Source organism: Miniopterus schreibersii, assembly GCF_964146895.1.
Source record: "Miniopterus schreibersii genome assembly, chromosome: 11".
Lineage (NCBI taxonomy): Eukaryota > Metazoa > Chordata > Mammalia > Chiroptera > Miniopteridae > Miniopterus > Miniopterus schreibersii.
The window spans coordinates 44,586,735-44,613,873 of record NC_138111.1 but is presented as its reverse complement, the minus strand read 5'-3'; the positions used below and the strand labels follow the sequence as shown (position 1 = coordinate 44,613,873).

Here is a 27,139-nt window from a genome sequence, read left to right as displayed (position 1 = left end):
AGCCCTTCTTCCCAAGTTGAGAGAAGGAACATTGGACAAAGACAGGAACATCTGCAACTTGGCACACTCCTGCTTGGTGCTCCCCAAACCCCTGGCCGCTGACCCCATTCAGAGGTAGCTGTGGGCCACTCCCTCATCATGAGGACAATCAAACCCCATGTACGAACCTGGGAGGATGCCCTCACTTGCATCTGTGACCAGGAGCAGGCCATGAAGTCCCAGCCTTGTTTGGTCCCCACCTAATGACTTTTGAATTTGATTGTTCAAGAAATAAAAGGAAAGGGAACTGTATCCTGTGTCTTCTCTCATTACTTTTATGTTCTTCCATCTACTTTATGGTCATTCAGAACTTGACAGTAATTTCTACCATGTATTGTCCTTAATTTTTATAATGCCTTTAAATTATGCCTTCCCAATAAGAGTGGCACTGGGCTGAGAGCAGGCATTTTGCCCCCTCCTTCTTTGTGTCTACCACTCTTTGCCTTTTGCCTAGAGGTGGTAAGGCTGCAAGCCCTTCCCTGGGTTCCCTTCACAAGGCCTCTGGCTGAAAGCTCCGCCTTGGGAGGAAAACAGCTCAGCCTTAGCTCTGGCCTTGCCCGATAGTCTTCCCAATGCCCCACGCCAGCCCTATCAGTTATTTGCACAGGGCCCATGGGGAGAGGGGTGAGATGGGAGGCTGGAAGGGGGAGGGAGAGTTGTCTATGGGGCCCCTGGCTTTTAGACTGTGAGCTCACTTCCAACACCTCAGGAGAAAAAAGTACTCACCCCTGGAGGAAGACTTGGGCTTTCAGACTTTGTTATGTAAGGGAAATAATTTTAAAAGGTTAGTCACTCAGACACTGACAGTGCATAAATGTAACAGTGGATGACTAACCGAAATTACAGGATGGCTCCACCCTCTGGCTGAAATGACATAGACTTTTGAATGCTTTGGGTAATTTTACAACATTTAGTGCTGACTGGCAGCAGCTTTCTGGAAATAGGAGTAATTAGAGTATCCTTCCCGTCTCTTTCATTACCTGCTCAGCTCTCCTCTGTAACCAGTCTCCTTCCACTTATGTTTCTTCTAGAAGTCTTCATGCCTTCAGAAATAAATTTATTTATGCAAGTAGGACAATGGTAGACAAACTGGATAGGAAAAAATAAGTTCAATTATGCAGCATTTGAGGCTTGAATTCCAGTAAAACAAAACTTCCTGTCTTCCGCCTCCCCTTCACGGAAAAGCATTTATGTTGACACAGCGCCGTCTGCTGGCATCTGGAATCTCTGCAGCTGAATATATTCGCAGCCTGTTTGGGTTGCCCTTGACCAGTGCTGCTCATTTAACTCATTTCATTCAGGACACATTCATTGTGCGCTTACTTTGTGCCAGACACTGTGCTAGATGCTAAGGGTACAAGAAAGTATGGCCACTGCCCTGTCTAGTGTGGTGGTTCTTACACTTTATACAAGTCAGAATCATCTTGAGAAATGTTTAAAACTCAGATTCCTAGGCTCTGCCCTGCAAAGATTCTGAGTTGGTGGGTCTGGGATAAGACCCAGGAGGCTGTATTATAAATAAACATCACAAGTTATTCTGAAATAGGGAGTTCATGAATCACATTTTGAGAAAAGCCAGTGATGGAGAAGCAGACAGTGGAATCCATTATTGCAATGTAAATGCCACAAAGTGAGGACTTCTCTCTGCTGGAGGCACAGAGAAGGGACATCTAATCAGACCAGGGGAAAATTGGAGAAGACTTCCCAGAGGTGAGACTCTAGATAAATGGGAGTTGATGAAATGAAGAAGGGGAGCAGGGGTGCAGACAGAGAGTATAGCCTATGCAAAGACAAGAGGGTATGAAACGGCACAGGAATGGCAGGTAGTGTGGAAAACTAGAGAGAAGTGTGAACGAGTGTCAGAAAATGAAGGCCTGGAATACTAAGCTAACTTCATCCTGAAAGCTCCAGGAAATGCAGAAGCTTTTAAGCAGGAGATTGACTTGCCCAGATCTGCAATGGGCAGGACTAAGGACAGGGGATTTTTTTGGAAAGAAGTGGCAGGGCAGGTAGGAAAGGGTAAAGGGACGATAAATGGCGACAAGAGGAGACTAGACTTTGGGAGGTGAACACAGAGTACAATATACAGATGATGTATTATAGAATTGTACACCTGAAACCTATATAATTTTATTAACCAATGTCATACCAATAAATTCAATTAAAAAATGTTTAAAAAACAAAGTGGTGCCCGGCCAGCATGGCTCAGCAGTTGAGCATTGACCTAGGATCCAGGAGATCATGGTTGGATTCCTGGTCAGTGCACATGCCCGGAATGTGGACTTGACCTCTCCAGTAGGGGAAGTGCAGGAGGCAGCCAATCAGTGACTCTCTCACCAATGATGTTTCTATCTCTCTCTCTTCCTCTCCCTTCCTCTCTCTGAAATCGATAAAGACATATATACTTTTTTAAATTAAAAATGAAGTGGCAGGGCAATGGCAGAAAATGAAGAGAAGGGAGCTGATGAGTAAGTCATTTAAACTGGCTGCCTCTCAGTTTTCTGTCTGTGAAATGAAGAGAATAGGACCTGACCCCAATCATTACCTGGCTGTTGTAAAGATCAAATGAGAAACACTCTCAAAGCTGTGAAATGAAATATAGGTGATAAGTCCTATTACTAGGCGCTTCATTAATGAGCAGGAAGAATACAGGAATGGCGCCCCTTCTGTTCATTTCAAGAACTGCAACACACCACTGAGGGGCAGTTTTAATCCAGAATTAGGTAGCCAGAGTCTCAGGCATCACTGGGTTTTGTCCTATTTCAGGTTCCCTCTGTCAGTTGCTCTGGGATTCACTCTCCTCCTGATTGCATTTGCACCACTCTCCCTTCCTTCAACTTGATATCAGTCTGGGCATGGGCTCTTCACAGCAGCTTAGAATTCTCCCCGTGACCTGTGATAGTTTCTTATCTCATAGCAGGGCCATTCATCACCGTGGGCCTTTCCTGGAGAAAACTTGTGAGATGTTTCGAACAGATTAGATTCTAACAGCATTAATCGTTTTCCTTTTTTGCTTATCAATTAGTGCTCGTTGAGAAATATTCTTCATTTGTTTATCCACATATTCTGTGTCTCTCTCAGGACTAGTGACGTACACGCCCAAGGTCAAACTGTAACGATGGGCAGGGTTAGTCCACCCAGCTTTCTGTACAGGGAGTTTCTTTTTTTAATTCTCCCCAGAGGATGTTTTTTTTTCCATTGCTTTTTCAGAGAGTGAAAGGGAGGGAGAGAGAAACACCAACGCAAGAGAGGCACATCAATTGGTTGTCTCCCACACATGCCCCGACTGGGGTTGGGCATCGAGCCTGCAACTAAAGTACATGCCCTTGGCTGGACTGGAACCCGGGACCCTTCAGTTTGTGGGCCGATGCTCTAACCACTGAGCAAAACCAGCCAGGGCCAGGGAGTTTCTTTAAAACCACCAATAGCCTGGACCCAGGTTATCCTTGAAGCCCTTTCCATTACATCCAAATCCTCACTGTGCCCCAAGACTATCTGTTATCTGCTAGGTCCTAGGACTAGTTTGAGTAACTAACTTTTTAAAAAGTTATCTGCTCAGTGATATTATCAGTTTTATTTAATGTATCTTTATTGCCCTAGCAGGTTTGGCTCAGTGGTTAGAGTGTCAGCCCGCCAGACTGAAGGGTCCCTGGTTCGATTCTGGCCAAGGGCACGTACCTCAGTTGAGGGCTCAATTCCCCGGTCGGAGCACATGGAGGAAGCAACCAACTGATGTGTCTCTCTCACACAGATGTATCGATCTCTCTCTCTCCCTTCCACTCTGAAAAGCAATGGAGAAAATATCCTCAGGGGAGGATTAAAAAAAATTATCTTTATTGTTGATAGTATTACAGATGTCCCCTTTTTTCCCCCATTGATCCCCTCCATCTCACATTTAACCTCCCACCCGTTTCAGGCCTGCCTTTACAGTTTTTCAGTGATTGTATCTTAATTTGCTAATATGTCTGTTTTTTAATAAAGATACTTAAAATCTTGAGCCAAAGTGGAGGGAGAAGGGTAAAGAGAAAGAAAATTTCAATTTCAAATTACAAGATTTGCCTGAAGAGATTATTTGTAGACAGAGCCTTACATTTACATAATATATATAATACGGAGTAGAATTACTGGATCATGATAGTTCCATTCTTAATGTTTTGAGGAACCTCCATACTGTTTTCCATAGTGGTTGCACAAATTGACATTTCCTTTTTCTCCACACCTTCACCAACACTTTTGATTTCTTGTCTTTTTTATAATAGCCATTCTAACACTTGTGAGGCGAAATCTCATTGTGGTTTTGATTTGCATGTCTCTGATGATTAGTGATGTTGAGCACCTTTCCATGTGCCTGCTGGCCATCTGTCGGTCTTCTTTGGAAAATGTCTATTCAGATCTTCTGCCCATTTTTTAACTTGGATTGTTTGTTTGTTTGCCATTGAGTTGTAAGAATTCTTTTTATATTTTGGATATTAGCCGCCTATCAGATATATAGGTTGCAAATATCTTCTCCCATCCAGTAGGTTGTCATTTCATTTTGCTGATAGTCTCCTTTGCTGTGCAGAAGTTTGTTTGTTCATATATATGAATATATCTATGTCTATATATAGATAATTCATTTTGTTTAGTGAAAGGAGATGGAGGAAAGATTGAAGAACAAGAAGGTAGGGAGACGAGAAGAGGAGGGAAGCAGAGCAAGGGGAAGAGGAGCCTATGCCAGGCATTTTACACACATTGTCTTATATAAATCTCACAACAACCCTGTAACTTTGGTTTTACTCTCCCCCTTTTTTCATACGTGAGGCAATGGAAGCTAAGGGAGGTTAACTATTTTGCTCAAATTCATTCAGCTTGTGAGGGTAAAACTTAGCTGTGTGTAACTCCAAGTCCTGTGACAGAGAAAACTCTTGCATTTCAAGGGGGAAGAGTTCCCTCGGGGGTATATGATGACCCTGTCCCTGGGTCCTGGGACAGAAAAGCCCCCCTGAACCACAGCTCAGAATTGAACGGGGGTTATTAGGAAAAGCAACATGGTGGCTTGTTTCTGGAGGGGAGTCAGTGCTATAATGGGAGTAATTCTGTCTCAAAGGACAAGTGATGCCTCCACCTAGAAAAAATAGGCAAGCAAGTATGTTCCATGGCCAAGGTGATGGTATTTGCTGTCTGGCAGGAATGCCAAAGTTAGATATATTAGATGGTATGGAGAATCCCAGGAGAAAACTTTAGAACATGGGCTACCTCAGTACCAAAGAAAGGAAGCTACTCAGATTTCCACAAAGTATTTAATGAGCAGTAACAATTTATAAAAATAGAACCAGGTCATTATACAACCAGGTTCATTGGTTTCATTTCGCCTCTGACTTTTAGGCCTTGCTTTCAAAAACATTTTTAAAATTGAAATCTTTTTGCACAACTAACAAAATCAAATCTGTAAAACAAAGAGAAGTCTAACCTCCATTCCTATCCCTCTGCCCCATGCCCTCCTCCGAAGAGGTAATCAGTTTCTTTTGTTTAAATAAACAAAAATTTATATTTGTATTTTTTAAATTTTGTTTTTATTTTATCCTTTTATTTTATTATTATTATTTTTTAATCATCACCTGAGGATATTTTTTCCATTGCTTTTCAGAGCCAGGGGAAGGGGGAGAGAGAGAGAAACATCAATGTGAGAGAGACACACCAATTGGTTGCCCCCCACATGAGCCCTGACCGGGGCCAGGGATCAAGCCTGCAAACGAGGTATGTGCCCTTTGCTGGAATCGAACCCAGGACTCTTCAGTCCGAAGGCCTATGCTCTAACCACTTAGCCAAACTGGCTAGGGCTATCCTTTTATTTTTCCAAAACATAAAAATATATTCATATTCTCCTCCCCCTTTAGTTAAATGATAATATACAGAGTGGAGCAAAAGTAGGTTTACAGTTGTAATATAAATAAATAATAACACATACAGCTGTAAACCTACGTTTCCCCCTCCCTGTATTACCATCAGTTTTACCACCTAGTTTTTTCACTGGAGATCATGCCCTAGCAGTATATAGAGATATTCCTCATTCGTCTTACAGCTCTGTAGTTTTTCCAGTACCTGTAGATCTTTGTTTATTCAACCATTCTGTGAGGGATGTGGCCAGTCTATTGCTGGGGTTGTTGCCAGTCTATTGCTATTACAAATAGTGTTCATTGAATAACCTTATGTATATGTCTTTTTGTATTTTTGCCAGTGTATCTTTATGAAAGATTCCTAGAAATGGGATTTCTGGATAAATAGATGCATGTATACAAATTTTGCTAGATATTGCCAAATTTCTCTCCCCATGGATTGTACCATCTTTTACATTCCTACTAGCAAAATATAAGTGCCTGTCTCCTCACTTCCTTGTTAATGCATTATGTTGTTAAACTTAGATTTTTGCCAATCTAGTAGTTGAAAAATCATATCTCACTGTAGTTGTAATTTGCATTTGTTTTATTATAAGTGTGATTGAACATCTTTTCATATATTTAAGGGCCTTTTATTTTCATTTCTTTTTTTGTGAACTGTGTTTCTATCTCTTGCCTGTTTTCCATAGGAAGGTTTTCCTTTTCTTCTCCATCTTTTGAAGTCCTTTATATATATGAGGGATATTTACAATAGTGTGCTAAAGCTTGCTAGTGCCAGCTTACAAGTGCCGATTGTTAAATTTTTAGGAATTTTGTCATCCAATGGATGTCATATTGGTACAGTTGGTGTCTTCTTGGCAACTTAAAAGTTGCTGTGGTTGTTATATAAATGTCTAATCATTGGGTTGTGCACTAATATTGTAAATCAAATGTATTTGAAAAATAAAAACTTATTTTTAAAAAACTTGCTATGGCAGGAGTATTTATACCATGGTAATTAGCAAATGCTATGAATCAGGGCTCCTCCTCATCCTCCTCACCAGAATACACCACTGGACATTACTCCCTTTTCTACAATATAAGCTGGAAATATTTTTTCCCTGTTTGTAATTTGTCTTTTTATTTTGCTTATGATGCATTTTGCTATGCAAATATTTTGTTGTTGCTGCTGTTGTTTTGCATATCCAAATTTCAGTCTTTTCCTCTATTGCCTCTGGATTGTGAGTTAGAAAAGTTTCCCCAGCTCCTTGGTTATAGAGCAATCTGCTCATACTTTCTCCTACTATTTATTTAGTTTTTAAAATTTTAAATCTTAAATCCATTTGTAATTCATCTTGTGTGAAGAAACATATGATTGTGTCTTTCTCCACTGGCTATACTTTCATTCCCACACTATTTATGAAGAAGGTCTTTTCCTCCATTGATTTCAGATGCCACCTTTATCACATATTAAATTTCCAGGTGCAATTAGGTTTATATTTGGATTTTCTATTCTGTTTTGCAGTTCTTTCTATTTTCGTGCCAATACCATCTTGTTATTATACTGGATTTATAATGTCTTATTAACTGGTAGGGCTAGCTCATTTTCTTCTTTTGCAGGGCTTTCCCAGTCATTCTTGTTTATTTATCCTTTTTAAATGAATGTTGTAATAAAACTGTCTTAACTCTAAGGCTCCCTCTTCTGTTGCTTTTGCAAAGTGTTTTTTAAAAAAAGGCCTTGTATTTTCTGACTTCAGCCTCCTCTGTTCTGCTCTCCAACTTTTGTCTTGACCTGCTCTTCCTTTTTCTCCTAATAGCCTTGTTCTGGACAGTTTGAATCCCCCTCCCAGAAGCTTCCTCTTAGAGAAAACATTTTCTATATTTCAGTTGGCATTTTTTGGAATCACTAATTCAGTTGCTAAATAGCTATGGGATTTTGGTCAAAACTATCCTCAGATTTTCTTCATCTATACATTGTAAATGAAAAGAATCTATTTCATAGGTTTTGTGGGGTTTTTGTCGTCGTTATTTTTACAGTTAGAAATCATTGTCCTTTGCGTTTACCACTGCAGCAGGATGTTTGCAAATTCCAAACATCCTCTATACCCAAATTGCTGCAGTTCAAATAAACTATAAAAGAAGAAAGAAAGAAAGAAAGAAAGAAAGAAAGAAAGAAAGAAAGAAAGAAAGAAAGAAAGAAAGAAAGAAAGAAAGAAAAAGAGAGAGAGAGAGAAAGAGAGAGGGGGGGGAGGGAGGGAGGGAGGGAGGGAGGGAGGGAGGGAGGGAGGGAGAAAAGAAAGAAGAAAGAAAGAAAGAAAGAGAGAGAGAGAGAGAGAGAGAGAAAGAAAGAAAGAAAGAAAGAAAGAAAGAAAGAAAGAAAGAAAGAAAGAAAGAAAGAAAGAAAGAAAGAAAGAGAAAGAAAGAAAGAAAGAAAAGAAAGAAAAATAAATAAAAATTGTCAGTCAGGTCTTAGTCCTACCTATCAGCAGAACTTGACTGATTTAATCACCGCCCTAAAACACACATTTCAACTGATTTCCATGACACCCCACCCGCCCATTCTTCTTCCTGAATAACTTGCCTCTCCTGCTAGGCTCCTTCAGTGTGTCCTCGTTATGGTCTAAACGTTGGAGAACCCCAGCAGTCAGATTTCAGACCTCTCCTCTCATCTACACTCACTCGAGTGAGCTCATACGCTCATAAATTTAAACATATCAACAACTCCCAAACCTTCTATCTCTCGCAGGGACCTCTATGTACACAAAATGTGTACATGTAACTGCTTCCTTATCACCTCCCTCTGGATGTCCCAAAGGTATCTCCAACTTACTCCAAAAACAGCTCTAATGTTCTTCCATCCTGTTTCTCCTTATCGTCCTCCCAGTCTCAGTTAAGGCCGATTCTGTTCTAGCAGCTCAGGGAAGAATGGCCTCTCTCCTCGCTAACCCACGGGTCCCTGGGCTCACTCGCGCGGCCACAGCTGGCAGCTCAGCTGGAGCAGCTGGAGTGAGGCGCCGGCCGGGCCGCTCCGCGCGGCCTCCTGTCTCCGGCTTCTTCTGAGCCCCGCAGCGCGTCAGTCTCCTCCCGACTCACATTCTCTCAACGTGCGCGTTTGAATCCAGCGTCCTTACCGCTGGAGCAAGCGACGCGGTTAAGAACCCGCGCGAACACGCACCTACGTGCGGGGAAGCGACTGCGGAGTGGCTGGGCCCCGGCCTGGCAGCTGCCCGCTCGTTCGCCATCGGCAGACTCCAGCCCAGCGGCAGTTCGTGGGCACTTCGTGCGGCCTGGCGATGCGACCGCGACACTCCACCTTCCCCTCCAACGACAGGGTGACTCCTCAGCTAGTGGTGTTGGTGGCAACATTATTTTCTACGCCAGATTTCCTCAGGATCTCCTTTCAGGTCTCCTTTGTGGCGAAAACCACAAACGTCCCCACCTTTGGAGATTAGAAGTACTTTCCCTCCAGCCTGTGAGGTTTTCCAGTGTTTCGAAACTGGGACTTGTCCAGACCTTTTCATTCCTTAGTTGTTTCTTAAGTTTTCTAATTCTTTCATTTAGGGGTTTTTTTTGGTTTTGTTTTTTGTTTTGTTTTTCTTTTTTACTTAATCCCTGTCTTTGCTTTCCTTGGGTTATTTTGATGTTCTTTTTCTAACTCTGTGGACTGAATGTTCAATTCATTTATTTTCGTTCTTTCTTTCTTAGTGACGGGTTTGTACCCGGCAGGATAGGGCGGGGCACTGACAGGGCGCGGGGGGGGGGGGGGAGTGTCTGAGGAAGGTGGGGGGCAACCAGGGGTCCCCCAGGGGGCATCGGTGGTGGGGGCAGGCGGCGGAGGACAGCAAAGTGGGTTCGGAGGGGCGGCTGAGGAGAGCAGACGGAAGCAATTAGGCGGGGAAGGCGCGTGGGGGCGCAGGGGGGCGCCCGGCAGCCCCGGGCTGGAAGAGGCGGCCGGGGGCGCGGCCGGCGGGCGGGGCGGTGGGGAAGAGGCGCTCGGGCCGCCGAGGGGCGGGCGCTGCGCCGGGCGGGGCGCGGGGGGGCGGCCCCGGCGGCCGTCGCCTCACTTCCGGGAGCGCTCGGGCCCTGCGGCCGCCGCCTGCCGGCAGTTGCCCACAGCCCGCCCGCGGGGCCGCGGAGCCGGCGGACGCGCAGCCAGGCCGAAGCCCCTCTGTCGGCGCCTCCCGGCTTCTCCCTGCGGCCATGGGGGCGTCCACGCGGCTGCTGCGCGCGGTGATCTTGGGGGCGCCGGGCTCCGGCAAGGGCACCGTGTCGTCCCGCATTGTCAAACACTTCGAGCTGAAGCACCTCTCCAGCGGGGATCTGCTCCGAGGCAACATCCTGCGGGGCACAGGTGGGAGCCCGGGCGGGAGGGGCGTGGTGCGCGGTCGCCGAGCTGGGATTTGGGGGCGGGGGCGCGCGTCTCGGGGACTCGGGGCCGGGGATGCGGGTGGAGCATCTGCTCCCCGCTGCCGAGCGCCCGGCTGCTCCCAGAAACCTCTGACCCCCGCGGACAGCTTCTGGCGGGTTATCCGGGGAGGGAACTACGAAGTTCGGACGCTTTCGAAGTTCAGAGATTAAAGGAAAGCCTCTGGCTCCGAGAGGCACGTCCAGCCCCGGTCGCAGCTGCTCCTAAGAGGCCATCGAGCTGCGGCTCATTCTCCACGTGCCCTGGCACCTGAAGAATTGTGAGCTCGCTTTTTCTTTTTCCTTTTTTTCTTATTGCTTGCTTCTTTTTTGGTTACCTCCGTGGGGTTTTCTGGTTCTGACCTTTCCCCCATGATCCGAAGGCCTGGCCTTGTTTGCCCTCGTCGCAGTCACACAGTTGGCCGCAGGGCCCTCAGCCCGCCGGTGCCCCCAGAGATTTCTTAGACACAAAAGCTGTTCTTGTGCGTGGTTATCTGAAAGATCGTTTTGTTCTCATGCCAAGTAAATTTTTATAACTCAGCACGAAATCCAGTCAACAAACTGCACACTTGACAATGGGTCGATTTTATGTAAATTGTATCTTAGGAAAGCTGTTTTCCAAAAGTAAACATCATGGTGAAGTGGTGGTTTTTTCCCTCAAAAGTGCTGAACTTTATTTTCCAAAATAGAACTCCTTTTGAAGCTCATTGAAAAAAATCACGGAAGTAATGCCCGCACAAGGTAAAAAAGAATTGGAAACAAGAGGGAAGTACATAAAAGTAAAGCTCTCTCGTGACCCGCCTCGGTCCCAGTTTTCCCAGGGGAACAGTGTCCTGTGTTTTCTTTTAGCAAATGTTTGTACAAGCACGCATTTGTATATATCTTATTTTATGTAAAATGTAATCTTACTGTATATGTGTTCTGCACCAGTGTGTTTTCACTTTATATCTGGGATAGCTTTCCACATGAAAACATAGAAATCCCTTTCATTCTTCTAATGTTTCTATAAATATCTATTTGCTGTATCTACTATAATTTATTTAACAGATCCCTTATTGATGAGCATGTAGGTTACTTCCAGGTGGGTTTTTTTGTTTGTTTGTTTCAAAATACTGACATTTAAATGAAGAAAAGAACCACCCCAGTGTTATTAGTTTGTGTCTTAGAGTTCGGTTCAGCCCCTACTTTGGTGAATTACTGCTTTTATTTTTCTCTTCTAACACTGATCTTACTTATTTATTTATTTACTCCTTACCCGAAGACCTTTTTTTCATTGCTTTTCAGAGAGAGTGGAAGGGGGGGAGAGAGAGAGAACATCAATGTGAGAGACACATCGATTGGTGTCTGGGGCCGGGGATCGAGCCCTCAACCAAGGTGCATGCCCTTGACCAGAATCGAACCTGAGACCCTTCGGTCCTCGGGCAGACACTCTACTGAGCCATGCAGGCAATGGCTAACATTGATCTTTAAAAAAAAATCATAAAGTATTTTGTAGTTAATTCTACTTCTTCAAAAGGTTAAATTGTTTGGCTTACTTGCTAAGTGTTCTTGATGCAACACACTGAAGTAGTTAGGTAACAACAAACAGTCTCCAGCACTGCACCCAGTTGGAAAGGAGTAAAGAGAATCCTTAAGCAACTCTCTGAAAAGTAAGTCAGCAGTGTGCATAACCATGTGGTTAGACTACACCTTCAGCTGAGTTAAAGATATGTTAATTTGTGAAGCACAAAATGTTAAAAAAAAATTTTAAGTGAATAAACTTTTGAAAAAATTCAGAAACAGTGCTCTTTGTTTATCCTTAACATCCCTAACATGCTTGCTGTCCTCTTTCAGCCTCCACTCCATGAAAAGAGAGGCTAGGGGGATGGAGGACAGGATCACAGGGAAAGATGTCAGCTTACCTCAGGCATCTGTTTTTTCTGGAGTCTTTACAGGCAATTCTTTAAGAAGGAAAACAGAAGTGGGGTTTAGGGAGGTGCCATGAGATTGTTATTACAGATGTTTTGTATTTCAGCGCTAAGAATATACTCTCAGTAAATATTTATGAATGAATTGGATATCTCCCACAGGATCAGAGCCAAAAGAGAGATATTATCCTTTATTTAAAAAATACTGCTTTGCCCTGCCAGTGTGGCTCAGTTGGTTGAGCGTCATCCCATCCCATGCACCGAGAGGTGTGGCCGGTGTGATTCCTGGTCAGAGCACGTGCGTGGTTTTGGGCTCGATCCCCAGGAGGGGGTGGGCAGGAGGCAGCTGATAGATGTTTCTTTCTTTCTCTCTCCCTCTTCCTCTCTCAATAAAAACACATTTTTTAAAAAAAATACTGCTTAGTGTTTCTTGATATTAAGAGTAAAGTGTGTTTATTATAAAGGAAGAAAAACATGTCATGAGACTAGAAAAAAGAAAATGAGAATCCTCTGTAATTTCACTACCTGGATTTAATTGTAATGAACCTTTTTTAAATTTTTTAATATTCTTTTCTTCCTTGTTGCATTTACGTGTTTGCAATTTTGTTATATTCTAAATTATCCCTTAGGTACCTTTTTTCTCACTTATTGTGAGCATGTTCACACATCATTAAGCAATATTTATTAGTTTCATCAAGACTGCACAATTATTAACTTAAACATTTGCCTGTTATTGGACATTTATGTTGTTAACCATTCTTTGCTATAATAAATACTGTAATGACTAGCCTTGTACATGAACATTTGGCAGCATCTCTGCGTATTTCCTTCCAACAAATTCCCTAGTGTGGAATTTCTATAAATGTGGTACCATCAAATAGTGCTACAAAAGATGGTGCCAATTAACTCTCCAAACACCATTTCATGAGGGTATTTTATACCCTTGACTGCATTTTATAGCTAAAGTTTCAAGTCATCTCAGCAGATGTGATTTAGACCCTGGAAACACCATGCAACCTGTTGACAGTAGCAAACCTGGAGTAGCTTAGAGTAGCACCTACCCTGGAGTCAGGAAACTGAAGTTTGACCCTTGGGCATTATTAGTCCTTCCCTCTCCTTTAAAGATGAGGGAAGTGAGTTCAGGAGAGGTTAAAGAACTTGCTCAATAAAAAACAGCAGTTACTGGGGAACAAAGGTGAACTCCCAGGTCTCCTGTGTGCCAATTAAATTATGCTTCCCATGCAGCATTTCCCAAATTGAGGTTCATGAGATAATTTTTATTATTTTATTGTTTTAGGACACAAAGTTTTCTTCAATTATTTTTGGGGACACCATACTTCTACCCAATTAAGAGAAACATTTTTATCAGTACAGAGGTCTTTTTTTTTAACACTTATCAGGCCATGAATTCATAGGAAATGGTTTCCGCAGCTCAAGGTCCTTCCCATCGGTCCTCACAGTGCACTTCCCTGGGTGGAGCGGGCTGATGCTTCAGGGAACCCAGGTACCTTTCTCTCTGGCTCCTTCTTTTTCTGATCATTTTCCTTCCCACGTTTCAGGAAGCTACCGTGGCTCTGAGAGTGCTTAATATGCTCAATACGTGCATTAATTCTCTTGGCAAGAATCTTGCCCTCAACTTGTTTGTTCACAACGATGCGCACCACGTACTGGGTGACATTGTAGACTCTTCCAGTTTTGCCATGGGAACAGTTTGTGGGGCATTCCTTTTTGAACAGTGCCCATTCCCTGGATGTCTACAATATCACCTTGCTTGTAGATGTGCATGTATGTGGCCAGAGGAACAACTCCATGTTTTCTAAAAGGTCTAGAGAACATATAGTGGGTGTCTCTCCTCTTTCCCTTTGTGTTGGTCATTTTGGCCAATTACTGGAAGATGGCAGTTCCGGCCAAAAGGACTCATGAGATAATTTTAGGTAAACAAAATATTATCTTAAGTAAAAAGAAAATTCAGAGTTAAAAACCAATAAAAATTTTATTTCAAAGTGTATTTGAAAAATCACTAGTAATTTAATTTCATGAATATGATGACTTATTAAATTAAAAGGCCGAGCCCCTTTAAAGAAAAGTATATTGTAAATAATAGTTTAGCTATGGCAGAAATTGTAAGGTTGCCACGTGTATTGCCCGAAGTTTGAGAGACTGTACTGCAGCTTAGTGCTTCTCAAAGTTGTAACTCTGGACTAGATGGCTAACCTATTTGAATGTTCTCATCTATAAATTGGGGAAGTTAAAATCAAGATTTTAACTTAAGCTCCCAAGATTCTGTATGTCTAACCTTTTATTATATACACCAGTCTAGCATAGGTGTGCCTAATTAAATGATATTGACCGTAAGGCAAATTATTTTTATAATGGTAAAATTTTGATTTATAATAGGCAATACATTACCTGGTTTGGAATTCCAAAAAATATAAAACAACATTTAGTGAAAAAAACCATCCAGAGCTATTTCATGCACATACAACTGTTTACCCTATCTTCCTTCGTTTTTTTTTCCTTTTCACGCAAATGATAGCAAACTGTACATACTATTTTGTGCCTTTAACAGTATTGCTTTCCATAAGGGTTGACCCATTTCTTTTTTCTAACAGCTTTATTGAGATATAATTTACATATAATTTATCCATTTAAGGTTTATAATTCAATGGACTTTAGTCTATTCAGAGAGTTGCACAGCCATCACCACAATTGATTTTAGAAGATTCTCATCACCTCCAAAAGAAACCTCACATCCGTTAGCAGTCACTCACATTCCCACCTCACCTTACCCAATCTGTGCCACTGGCAACACTAATCTACTTTCTGTCTTGAACATTTCATGCTTGAACATTTCTTACTAGAACATTTCATGCCAACAGCATCATACAATATGTGGTCTTTCATGTCTGTCATTTTTCTCTTAACATATAATGTTTTCCTGGCTCACTGTGTTGTAGTATGTATTGGTACTTCATTCCTTTTTGTTGCCGAATAATGTTCCATTGAATGGATATACGGTACTAAATTTTGTTTATCCATTGAGTTATGGGCATTTGGGTTGTTTCGCCCTTTTCTGTTATTTTATGGGTCGCTAAAGTTTGTTTAAATAGTTTAAAGAGCACTTTAAAAAATGAACCTAATGATAAATACCATCTCAAAAAAAGTAGAGTTTTGCTAGATTTTTTTTTTTTTTTAACAAAATAAGTTAGGCCTTTTAAATTTCCATTGGTGGAATCCAGGGGAATCCAGGAAGCTCATTTCTCCATCCGTCCATCCATGGATCCATCAAGCACCAAATGTGTGCCAGGTGCTGGAGATACAGAGACAAGTATATTTCACTGGGGGTGCTCACATTTGGAATGTAGGCATGGAGGGCAGGTGGGCAGGTGGCCATGTTATTAGTCTGCTCAGTTTGCCATAATAGAATACTACAGACCAGATGACTTCAACAACAGAAATTTATTTTCTCATAGTTTTGGAGGCTAGAAGTCCAAGATCAAAGTGCTGACAGGGTTGGTTTCTGGTGTAGCTTTTCCTCCTGGCTTGCAAAGGGCCACCTTCTCACTGTCCTGATATGGCTTTTCCTCTGTTGCATATATTCCTGGTGTCTCTTCCTCTTCTTATAAGGACACTAGTCAGATTGGATTAGAGTCCCATGTTTATGAACTCATTCAACCTTAATTGTCTCCTTAAAGGCCCCCTCTAAATGCACCTACATTGGGAGTTAAGTCTTCAACATACGGATTGGGGCGAGGGGGAGCACAATTCAATCTATAATACATAAACAAGCTAGTTTCAGCAGTGTGATAAGTGTGCCAACAGAGACAAGTCTGCGGCATGGAATTCCAGAAGAGGAACTTTCGATTTTCTAGGAGGTTGAAGGTTCTCACTATGAAGGTCCCTTTAACGGTGGGGAGGGAGGTGGAGGAGAGATACAGTCAGGCCAGACCCTGGGCCCTTATACGGTTCTTGAGTTGAGATTCTATCTTGAAGCAGAGTGTGAAGGGGAGGAGTACAGACCTGGGATGGGAATTCTTTCTAGGTGTGCTTCACTGAAGAGGAGAGAGATTGGGTGGTGGCTGGAGGAAGGACCAGTGGTCAAGAGAGCTTTTTATTTTCAATATAATCTTGTGAAGTATCCCATGTATGAAGATATTATAGTTTTTATGTATGGTTGGAAGAAGAATAAAATGAATGCCCGTTTACCCCAGGCAGAAAACCAGTACTTTTGGGGCCACCCACTCTAACCCCCCAATCATTTTCTTCCTGTTCCCCCCCCCAGAGGTAACCAGTATGTTTACTTGAGTATTATTTGAGAAAAGTTTTTATAAAAAGCCCTTGACTGAGTGTAAACCTATCATTTGTCTCATTTCCCTGTCATTCTGGTAGTTTTATTTTGTTTTCTTTTGACATGTTTTTAGAGTAAAGTTTTATGTACTTTGCTAAAAGTAATTTTGGCAGGAACTAGGTTAATTCTCTATAGCCCTTTCTCTTGGCATATGTTAAAAACAACTCTTATCCACAGGTTGGCCAGGCTCTCTTTTGTTCTTCATAGCTGGTCAAATTGTTTATTTATTTTATTTTATTTTATTTTATTATTTTATTAATTTTTTTATTTTATTTTATTTTATTATTTATTTTTATTTTATTTTATTTTATTTATTTTATTTTATTTTATTTTATTATTTTATTTTATTTTCCATACAAATTGTTTAGAGCTCATTCAGATATGAGGCGTGGTTGATTGGATAATATTATAAGAAGGGCCAAACTTTAAAAGGAGGTGTAGAATTAAAAATGGCTTTTTATATGTTACAAACACTCATCTCTCAGATTAATGTCTATATGTTAAAGAAAATACAGAAAAGTACAAATATGTAAAAAAAATCACTTAATTCTATCACAGAGATGATTACTGTTAACATATTGGTCTATAGCTTTCTATTTTTTTCTGTTGACATAATTATATATTTTTACATAATGGAGAATTTGAAATAGGCATAGATTATTTTGTGACCTCTGTTCTTATCATAAAGTTGATGATGCATGTTTGCATATGAGTGTGCTAGCCAGAGGTCCAGGCAACCCGTTTCCCAGGGGCCTGGAATGGGATAAAACAAATGTAAATTGCTGATTTGCTTCCCTCCTCATTCTGTTGTAGAAATTGGTGTATTAGCCAAGACTTTCATTGAACAAGGGAAGCTCATCCCAGATGATGTCATGACTCGGCTGGCCTTTCATGAACTAAAAAACCTCACCCAGTATAACTGGCTATTGGATGGTAAGTGAAGTATCAGCAGCATTTCTACTGCCCAGAATGCGTGTGGGCAGGAGAATGAGCAATTCCCGGGCTACAGAGACATCACGGATGGTGGGCAGGGAGCCCAAGTTCTGCCACTGCTCACCCTGAGACCTTAGGCCAGTTGTCTTTCCTAGGCCTGCTTCTCCATCAGCATGGGAGGAGGGACTGCATGATCCCTAAGGTCCCTTGAGATGTGATTTTAGTTCCTTCCCCTCCTTTGAGAATACTTTATGACGAGGAAGGATTACCATATACGGAAGAAGGAAGGCTGGAGGGAAACATAAAGTCAGCTGTAAGCTGGCAGAGGTGTGGCGGAATGGGTTGCTTTTAGTTTCTGAAGAGCGAGAGAGGTATTTATTTTAAGGAATGGGCTCGAATGACCAGTCCCAAGGTCTTCAGGGTGAGTTGGTAAGCTGGGGATCCAGGAAAGCTGATGGCATACTTCCAGCAGGCTCCAGCCCCATGAAGAGCTGTTTCACTTTGAGTCTGAAGGCAGGAAAGAGTCCCAGCTCCAAGGCAGTCAGGCAGGAGGAGTTTCCCTTTATTCAGGGGAGGGTCAGCCCTTTTCTTCTATTCAGACCTTCAGTGGATTGGATGAGGGCTGCCCACATTAGGGAGAAAAATCTGCTTTACCCAGTCTACTGATTTCAATGCTAATTCTCATTCATCCAAAAACACCCTCACAGACACACCCAGAAGAACGTTTGACCAAATATCAAGTTGACACATGAAATTAACTATCACGGTTGCCCTACAGCTGGGATTTGCTTCCTGGTGTACTGCTTCTGTTCAGATTGCTCAACTTTAATTAATTCTCTTCCTTCTTCCCTCCCTTTCTCTCTCCCTTCTCTCTCTCTTTTTTTTTTTTTTGTAAAGGGTTTCCAAGGACTCTTCCTCAGGCAGAAGCCCTGGATAGAGCTTACCAGATAGACACTGTGATTAATCTGAAGGTGCCCTTTGAGGTCATTAAGCAACGCCTCACAGCTCGCTGGATCCATCCAGCCAGTGGCAGAGTCTACAACATCGAATTCAACCCTCCCAAAACTGTGGTGAGTGGTGGTGGAACTGGCCGTACATACAGCAGCCTCCGAGTCCTCTTGCTCTCACAGACAGAAATTTTATTACCTTGGAAGTCCTGCCTGACCCAGACTCCTAAGGGTACATTCTCAGGTTACTTGGTGTAGTTGGTTTGTTAGTAAAGGTGTCCCCAGGATTGACGGGGGTTTGTTATCCCTTCAAAAGCGTTTATTGATTTTTCTGCTGTGTGCCAGGGGGTGTGTTAGGAGTTGGGGCAATAGGGACTAGTGATACCTTGGTTTATTTAGGTCGACGTAAGAATGTCCAAACCTGTAGAGAATTTCTATAAAAATTTATTTGAGCCAGAGGACATGCCTGGAAGCAAGATCCCACCAGACTGAGAAAAATGCTCCCTAGAATGGCAGTTTGCAGCTTCTTTTATGCATTTGGAATTAAGGAGGGAACACAAGGATGATTACAAGCAGGTGGGAGGCGGCAAGGCAGGGATTGGATTACAGGATAGGTAACAAGATTATGTGCTCTCTTGAGGGTGGTTTCTGAGGGGTCTGAAAGGCATTTCGAAGGTGTGTTAACCAAGATGCACAGAAACAATGGATAGGGTTTGCTTCAGGCAAAGAGAAGCCTTTTACTAAAGAAGCCATATGCCTGGGGCGTGACTACCCACTATGATTTGCCAAGTTAGGAATTTATGATGAGGCTACCTTGTGAGGTTGCTTTCTGTAAGACTCCTTTTTCATCCACAATATGAAATTATTTAGAGGCTACTTAGAAAACCTTTTACTCTAAGGAAAAAGTAACTGACACCGTGGAAACAACCCTGGGCTTGCATGGCCCTGTGTTGCAATGATCTGGGTTTGGATTTGGCTCCATTTATTTAAAAGCACATTTGTGTGCTTGGTGTTTGCATAGAGAAGTTATCTGTTTAAAAATCATGGAACTGCTCATAAAAATGAGATGTTTGATATCTGTTCTAACTCCCATTTAGGGCATTGATGATCTGACTGGGGAGCCTCTCATTCAGCGTGAGGATGACAAACCAGAGACAGTTGCCAAGAGACTGAAGGCTTATGAAGCTCAAACAGAGCCAGTCTTGGAATACTACCAGTGAGTTTGTTGCTTTTCAGACCTTCTCTTGCATGCTAAAGCACTAAGGTGTTTTTCAATCGTCCGTGCTTTACAGCTGAAATGCTAAAACATCACAAGATCCCATTCAGATTGGTTTAGACAATAAAGGAAATGTATTAGCACATGTAATAGAGAAGTCTGAGGGTAGGCTGGGCTTCAGTCACCCCTCAGTTTGATCAGAATTTTGATACTCAACTTTGTATTGGCTTTGACAGTTGCCAGGAACAGCCCTTTCATGAAGGGCTGAGGGGTCACCTTTCCCCAGTGAACAAGAGCCCTGAGTATCATGCAGATGGAACCTACTGGAACAGCTCTGTGGTCAGAGAATGCCCTGTGCTAACTGCTGCAGGCCTAGGTTACTGCCCTTTCCTGAGCCAGTCACTGGGATGGGAGTGAGTACACTGATAGGTCCATACCTGGAGCTGGGAGTGGGTCAGCTTCACCCAAACTCTGCTGTCTGGTGGAGGAAGGGCTAGAATGAATGCCAGCATGGCAAACCTAGTAATGCCTACTACCCTGCCGATAGGACAGAAGACTCAAATGGCAACCAATCCTCAGATCATTTATTTGGCTAATCATCTTTAAAAGCTTATATTCTAACAGTTTTTTCTGCTCTTCAGGGAATTCCACAACAAAATATGGGATCTATACTGAATTAATATTTGACTCAGGCTAAGAAACAATCCAGTTTTCTTACCTTTTCCTTCTCCTTACAGAGGATTTGATCACAACCCCTTTCCTTTTCTTCATTCACTGTTCATTCACTTACTGAGTAATGATACAGATTTAGGACAGTACAGTGTGTGGTTAGGGCACAGACTCTGGAGCCAGACCAAGTGCAAATCCCAGCTCACCATTTATTAACTGGCCTTAACCTGTTTTCTCTCTGCAAAATGGGGGTTAGAATAGAGCATTGAAAGATTGAGTTAATATGCGTAACTCTTAGAATTGTTTCGGACACGTAATTAGCACTTTATAATTATCAGCTATTGTTGTTGTAATAGGGCAAGTATGCAGTGAAACTAAAGCAATAGTCTGCCGACTGTTTTAATAGTTATTTTCTGGAGGGTAAAATTATAAGGGAGTTGGTGGTTCACTTTCTACAGTAGCTATTACTATAATTTTGTGACTTATATGATGAGCCTGGCTCTGCAGATTGCCAGCACCTTGGCCCTGGGCAAGGGACTCAACCTCTGTGCCACAAATTTTTCATTTGTAAAATCAGAGCAATACTGAATAGTACCTACTTTATAGGGTCATAAAGGGAATTGAGTGAGAGAATCCATGTAAAGACTTAGAGCAGCCCTGGCACTATTAAATCACTCAGTGTTAGCTATTATTTACCCTGTTGACACTGTGCTTGGTCCACATTGATAAGTAGGCCCAGTCCCTGCCTAACCCCAAGATATTAGCCTTGTCTGTGGGTGAGTCAGAGAGCTGGGTAAACAATATGTATCATAAAATGTGCTTATACCAATCAGGAACCTAATTCACACTAGTCTAAGCAAAAGGAAATTTATTGGTCATGTAACTAAAATGTCCAAAGGTAGATGCTAGGCCCAGGTATTTAGTGTCCTCAGGCCTCTTCATTCTCAGCTCCCTTGTCCTATGTTGGCTCCAATCTCAGGTGGGCTCTCCCTGTGTAAGTCCCTTAACACTCCAGTTTACCGTGCTTACCTCCTACCAGTTCAGTTACCCCAGCAGAAAAGAGAGCCTGTTTGCCAGCAGAAGTCCTGGAATTGGCACTGATTAGCTCATTGTGTCCATCCTTGAAGCTGGGAAGTGGGGTCAGTCCCACCCGAATCTCGTGGACCCAGTTTCTCCTGGTGAAGAAGTTGTTTCCCAAAAGCAGTTATTCACTTAAAAGTAACCAGAAGGGAGAGTGCACTGCTGTTGCGCTGATAACACTGTAAGACTATTAGAGGTAATCACTAGGTGCAATGGAAGTAGGGATTAATTCTGTCAAAATGTGGGAAAGGAAGCTGGGGAAGACTGTAGATATAAAGGATACGACCCGGGTCCCTATCTTAGGAGGTACCCTAGTCTTTCTAGGCCTCTGGCTTTTGCTACCTCTTGTCATTGTTTGAAGCTTTCCCTTCCCAATTCCAGCACACAGAACTAGGGCTGGACTTAACCAAAAATTCACAGTTGGTATTTGCAACAACCTTAGTGATAGTCAACATCATTATTTTAAAATACAGCTATATTGCTGTTCTTAAAACTCTTTCAGTTGCAGGCATTTATAGCGTAATTAAATCTGTGTTTACAAACAACATGATGCTCTTGCACTTTAAAATATATATATATATATCTATTGATTTCAGAGAGAGGTAGAAAACAAGATAGAAACATCAGTAATGAGAGAGTCATTGATCAGCTGCCTCCTAGGGATTAACCCCGCAACCTGGGCATGTGCCCTGACCAGGAATCCAACCACAATCTCCTGGCCTATAGGTTGATGCTCCGCTGAGCCACGCAGGCTGGGCGTTGCTCTTACTCTTTAGAGGACCAATAGGTGAAGTGGTTTTATGACATAAAAGTTAAAATGCTTATCCAGGGTACAGCTTTAGGATTGAATAGGTGCTTGTAGTTGTGTCCTCAGTAATGAACACACTTGTGACACTGGCTTGATTTTAAAGTGGCTCTTCTAGAGGCTTAAGGCTGTTAAGAAGCTTGTTCTCCTGAAAGCTTTACAAGATGCCTGTGAATTTAGAAGCAGGAGGGCTCTAATATGCAAAGTACTGTATTTGCATAATGTCTCCCCTTAGCAGATGTTTCTTACCAAGAACACAGTGGGGATTATTTACAGTAGTCTTAACTGTGGCAAATTTTATGAGGTATCTAAAAGGAATGCTTTTGTCCCTAGCGTAACCTCTGAAAATTTACTAAGAAGGTTGCAGAGGCATGACCGATCCCATTTTTTGGAAAAAAACCCGAGTTCCTCAGTTGCTCTTATGCAGCCTCTAAGCCGGTGTGTATGAGTTGCTTGGAGGAGGAGGGTAAGCCAGAGGAACATCAGTCTCTGTGGGGGAACCTGTGTGTTTTGAAAGGCAACCCCAGGATTCTGAGTGTCCTCTCACCATTTTACCACCCAGAAAACTGGAGTAAATAGACTTTGTTTGCTGGTCTGGTGACTAGTCAGACAAATCTGCCTGCAGAGAAATGGAGAAACACAATAGGAAACAATAAAAACAATACTTGTATTCCTCTTCCCCTAAAATTCACACGAAAAAATAAATGTAGGTGAAAGGAAGGAAACACAGTCAAGTGTTAGGAAGCTGTTTTGCAAATGGGTAGTAGACAAAGAAAGCCAAGGGGTATACTGGTGTCTGGCAGGCCCTATGTTTGAGAACCTTCGTGATTTGGCTGTTACATCTATAACACACAGTTTTATCAGTAAAGTAAGGAACTTGACCTTTAGAAAGGATTATGTGAACTATTACATGTAAAGCATCATTCCATGCTCGATAAATGATAGATGGTATTATTTTTTAAGTGACAACTCCCGTAAGCCAGAGGACACAACTGAAACCAAAATCCAGGTTTTTCCAGTGCCCAGCCAAGTGCCTTTCTCTCTGGATCACACGGAACTATACTTACTGAAACCCTCAGTGCACATGATCATCTTTGAAGAATCACTTTGAAAAGCTTATGAGGAAGACTCAGACTTGTGTTTTTATTTTGTCACCTTTAGGAAAAAGGGGGTGTTGGAAACATTCTCCGGAACAGAAACCAACAAGATCTGGCCCCATGTATATGCCTTCCTACAAACAAAAGTTCCACAAATAAACCAGAAATCATCAGTTACTCCATGAAGAAAAGCATGCATAACTAGTAAGATGAGCAGAAGCTCCTGGTCGGTGCATTTGGAAGCTCCTTGTCCTAACTCGGGCATGTACAAATTCTTTGAAAATTATATTAGTTTCATTTCTACTGATTTTATTCTGGAAATTAAGGATGTGCCAAATGAGTCAGATACTAAGATTCGTCTTTTGAAATCATGTAGTATGTTTTATCCAGTTATCTTCTATGGGTGTGCAATTTAAAAACATCAGAGAGGTCTAACGAAACTTCTGAAAAATCGTTTAGAGCATGATTAAAAGAGCAATTGATAGTAATCTAACTTTTGTTCAGAAGAATAAGTGGTTGACAAAGTTTCCCTATTTTTCTGGAAAAGTAAAAAAAAAACTCCATGTCATTTGGGAAAAGGATCTTATCAGAGGCTTTAGCTTAGACTGATGCCAACAAAAGCCATATCTAGCACCATGGTACACGGTGTTGTGGTAGAGTGTCTATAAAATTCCAGGAAAAAAATAACACAACTGGATTTACAGATTAGTTGCAGGATGCAAATTCAGTGCTGCCTCTACTCTAAGAAATTTATAAGCTAGCCATATATGTTGTATTTATTTTATTGTTAAATGTATCTTCAGGTTACTCAGAATTTTCAGTTTGCTATAAAAATGTATAATTAGCATATAGGAAAGTACTTTCCTATATGATTTACATTAGAAGTTGACATTATAAGTCTTGCAAAAAGACTGGAATTGAATTTTCAAAGAAAAATGTAAAGACCTATGTTTTCAGATGTTACTTGGGTTAAGAGATGTGCTTTTGGATCTATTTGCGTTTCTCTTTTTGATCAAAATGTATGATCTGCCTTGATGAGTAACATCTTCAAGTAGAAAAAAAAAAAAGAATTAAAAAACCCCATGGCACTAGGTGAAGCAAGCATGCTTTGTCATTAGGAAATAGATCAGGTTTGCCTGCGGAAAATTCCCGTAACAAATACAGCAGTCATAATTAGTAAACAGGTATGGCAATGAAAAGGATTTACAAGCCAGGACCAGGAGACGCATGGAGTTTGCTGAAGGAGTTTATTCCTAATCAAAGCAGTTGCCACCTGCTGGCGTTCACTGCTGTCCTACCTTATGTATAAAGAGCTCTGCTGGTGAACGTAACCTGAGCAGCGTTTTAAAGTCAGTATGACTGGATTCCGTAGCGGGGCAGGGGGATGCATGCTCATGCTTATGTACTGTGTGGCCGGGCAGAAAGAGTGGAGCAGTATGCAAAGTGGAGAAACCTGACTGTCTCCCCACCGGCATATTTACTCTTACTTCGCTTGGTGCCAAATCAAATGAAACAAGGCCTTGTACAAGCTGTTATTAACTGCCTTTGAAAATTTGTTCCGTTTCATTCTAGGCACTTAAAATGCAACTACCAATAAGTGGTTCTTATGTATCTTGTGGAGAAAAAAGTCTTTCCCTTTCTTTTGTTTTAAAAACTGTTTGATTTTTCAAAATGGACCAAGGCTTTTAAAAACGGTTACAGTAAACATTCCATTCTTTATAAAACTTTCTATAATGCCTTATTTGAATGTTAATATTATGTGCTTTCTAAAAATGTTGTAAATACTAAACTTATGAATTATCATTAGGTTATCAGGCATATGTTAGTGTTAAGATATAGAATACAATTCCATTAAGAACTGTGGATATTCATTTTTCCTCTTATAGTTCACAGGGCTCACTCCATCCCACCACCTTCCATTCTGATGCCCTGATGACTCACTGGCTTCTCAATTAGTAACTGGTTTGTAGTAACTGTCTTAAAACAATACACAGGCTGGTTTCATTTCATGTTATACTTTATCTCCTGCTATAGTATTGCAGCCATACTGGCCTTTTTGACACCATTAGGAAGTTTGGAATCAAAAACAGGTAGAAGAACATGGCTGTGAAATTTAAGTCTCTTCTTCCCTGTGACCATTCTCTCCTCACCCCAAAAACACTTAACCCAAAGTTTGCACATCCATCCATTACTTTGGGAAACACCTGCACTGTTGCTTTTTTCTTTATTAAAGCAACCTAAAAGAACTTGTTTTCTGCTGAGTTAATGTCATAGACAGTTCTGATGAAGATTATTCATTGCTGAGATGTGCGTCTGCTAAAAAAATAATAGTAATAATGCTGTAATGACATTATGGTTTATGTGCCACATGGAAATATGTCTGGAGCTGAATGCCATGGCTAGAAGCTACTCTGTCTTAGTAAGTCTAATGAGAACAGTACTTAACCCCATTACCCTATTTTCTGAAATACCATAGTTATTTTGGTGCACCTTACATAAGCAGTGTTGTGGGAAATGGAAATCGGCAGTTAGTACCATCAGAAATTTTATTCCTCAATTCCATTTGAAATATGTTAAATACTGGCTTAAATTTCTAAACTCCAGCCCATACCTACTTTCCCTCCGGCTATTTACAATGGCATTCCAGCAAAGAAAAATATTTTAGATACTCATAGTTTGAGAAAAAACTTACCTATGTTAATAACAAATTATGGTAATTACAGACCTCAGATTAAATTGTTGTAATACTTGCAACCAACAGCAAGAATAAATTTGTATTTTAAAACATGTTTATAAATTGTCTTCTCATTGACATAAGAAAATATTCCCAGATGCTAGTAAACTGCAGAAATAGCTTTACTGTTTTCACAATCTAAGATTCTGATTTTGGAAGTTAGAGTTTAAAAAATTTAAAACACAATCAAAATAAAGTCTGGCTGTGCTTAAAGCTTTTGGGAAAAGCCAGTGTGCGTTGCAGTGTTCTTACCCTACTCTACGTAGACTGCCTTTTTTTCTTTTTTTTTCTTTTTAAGTTCACTAAAGGTCATGTTTTTTTCTATATATATAGCACCAAGTAAAGTTAAACTGTAGTTGCCAGATTGCACTTTGGAAGGATTTTACCAAGGTGTAAATCAATCTGGTGATGTGTCATATTTCACCAAAGGACTCTAAATGTTTGAAGAGTAAATAGTATGAAGAATCATGCTGTTTAAAGAAACAAATGAAAGATGTGGGAATTTTTATCATTTTCCTATTTAGAAAAGATCAAACTTCAAGTCTAATTCTTTAAGGCTTATGAGAATGGTTGTGACATATCAGATAGTAAGCAATTCATAATCAGCGTTTATTCATCTTTGTATCCCCTCCATTAGCTTACATAGTAAGCAAGCAAATACTTACGCCTTGCTGACCAGTCACGAGTGTACTCGTGTTTCTGTGTCCGAACGTTGCTGACCGGTCACGAGTCAACTCGTGTTTCCATTCCCAAACGTTGTTGATGGGTCACGAGATAAGTCGTGTCTGCACTTACATTAATTTAAGTAATTTTAAGGTCTGAAAGCAATGTAGAGTTTTAAAAGGGCACTCTAGACTGTTTTCTTGGTTATCTTTGTTTAGGCTCAGATTATAAGAGGTGGGAGATAGAGCCACTTCACTGCTTGGCACTGGTTTTCCTCTTTATTATGTGTTCGTTTTCTCAACTCATCCGTCAGTATTTCCAGAGACTTGATGAGCAATTTGTTTAATTTTGACTTATGGTAATGTAAATATAAGATATAACAAAATAAAGTACATTTAAGTTTATTCAGATGCTTTCATTTAATATTCAAGTGTGGAAAAGT

The 27,139-nt window shown here is 41.3% G+C and overlaps 1 protein-coding gene and 1 pseudogene across 2 annotated transcripts; one reads left to right on the top strand and one right to left on the bottom strand.

The window, feature by feature from the left end:
• Positions 1 to 9,926: 9,926 nt before the first annotated feature.
• AK3 (adenylate kinase 3) lies at positions 9,927 to 26,087 on the top strand. The gene is made up of 5 exons (XM_081150689.1): positions 9,927 to 10,245; positions 17,367 to 17,486; positions 18,384 to 18,556; positions 19,531 to 19,649; positions 23,365 to 26,087. Exons 1-5 carry the CDS (start codon positions 10,095 to 10,097, stop codon positions 23,483 to 23,485), a joined length of 684 nt encoding a protein of 227 aa, XP_081006815.1. The 5' UTR covers positions 9,927 to 10,094; the 3' UTR covers positions 23,486 to 26,087.
• On the bottom strand, positions 13,602 to 14,080 carry LOC308563507 (large ribosomal subunit protein eL21 pseudogene; annotated as a pseudogene). Its single transcript has one exon. The product of its transcript is annotated as a large ribosomal subunit protein eL21 pseudogene (transcript).
• Positions 26,088 to 27,139: the final 1,052 nt, after the last annotated feature.

Coding starts and splice junctions, on each gene's coding strand:
- AK3 (XM_081150689.1), top strand. CDS start 10,095: ATGGGGGCGTCCACGCGGCTGCTGCGCGCGGTGATCTTGGGGGCGCCG. Junction 17,487..18,383: donor GTATAACTGGCTATTGGATG/GTAAGTGAAGTA, acceptor TTTTTTGTAAAG/GGTTTCCAAGGACTCTTCCT. Junction 18,557..19,530: donor TCAACCCTCCCAAAACTGTG/GTGAGTGGTGGT, acceptor ACTCCCATTTAG/GGCATTGATGATCTGACTGG.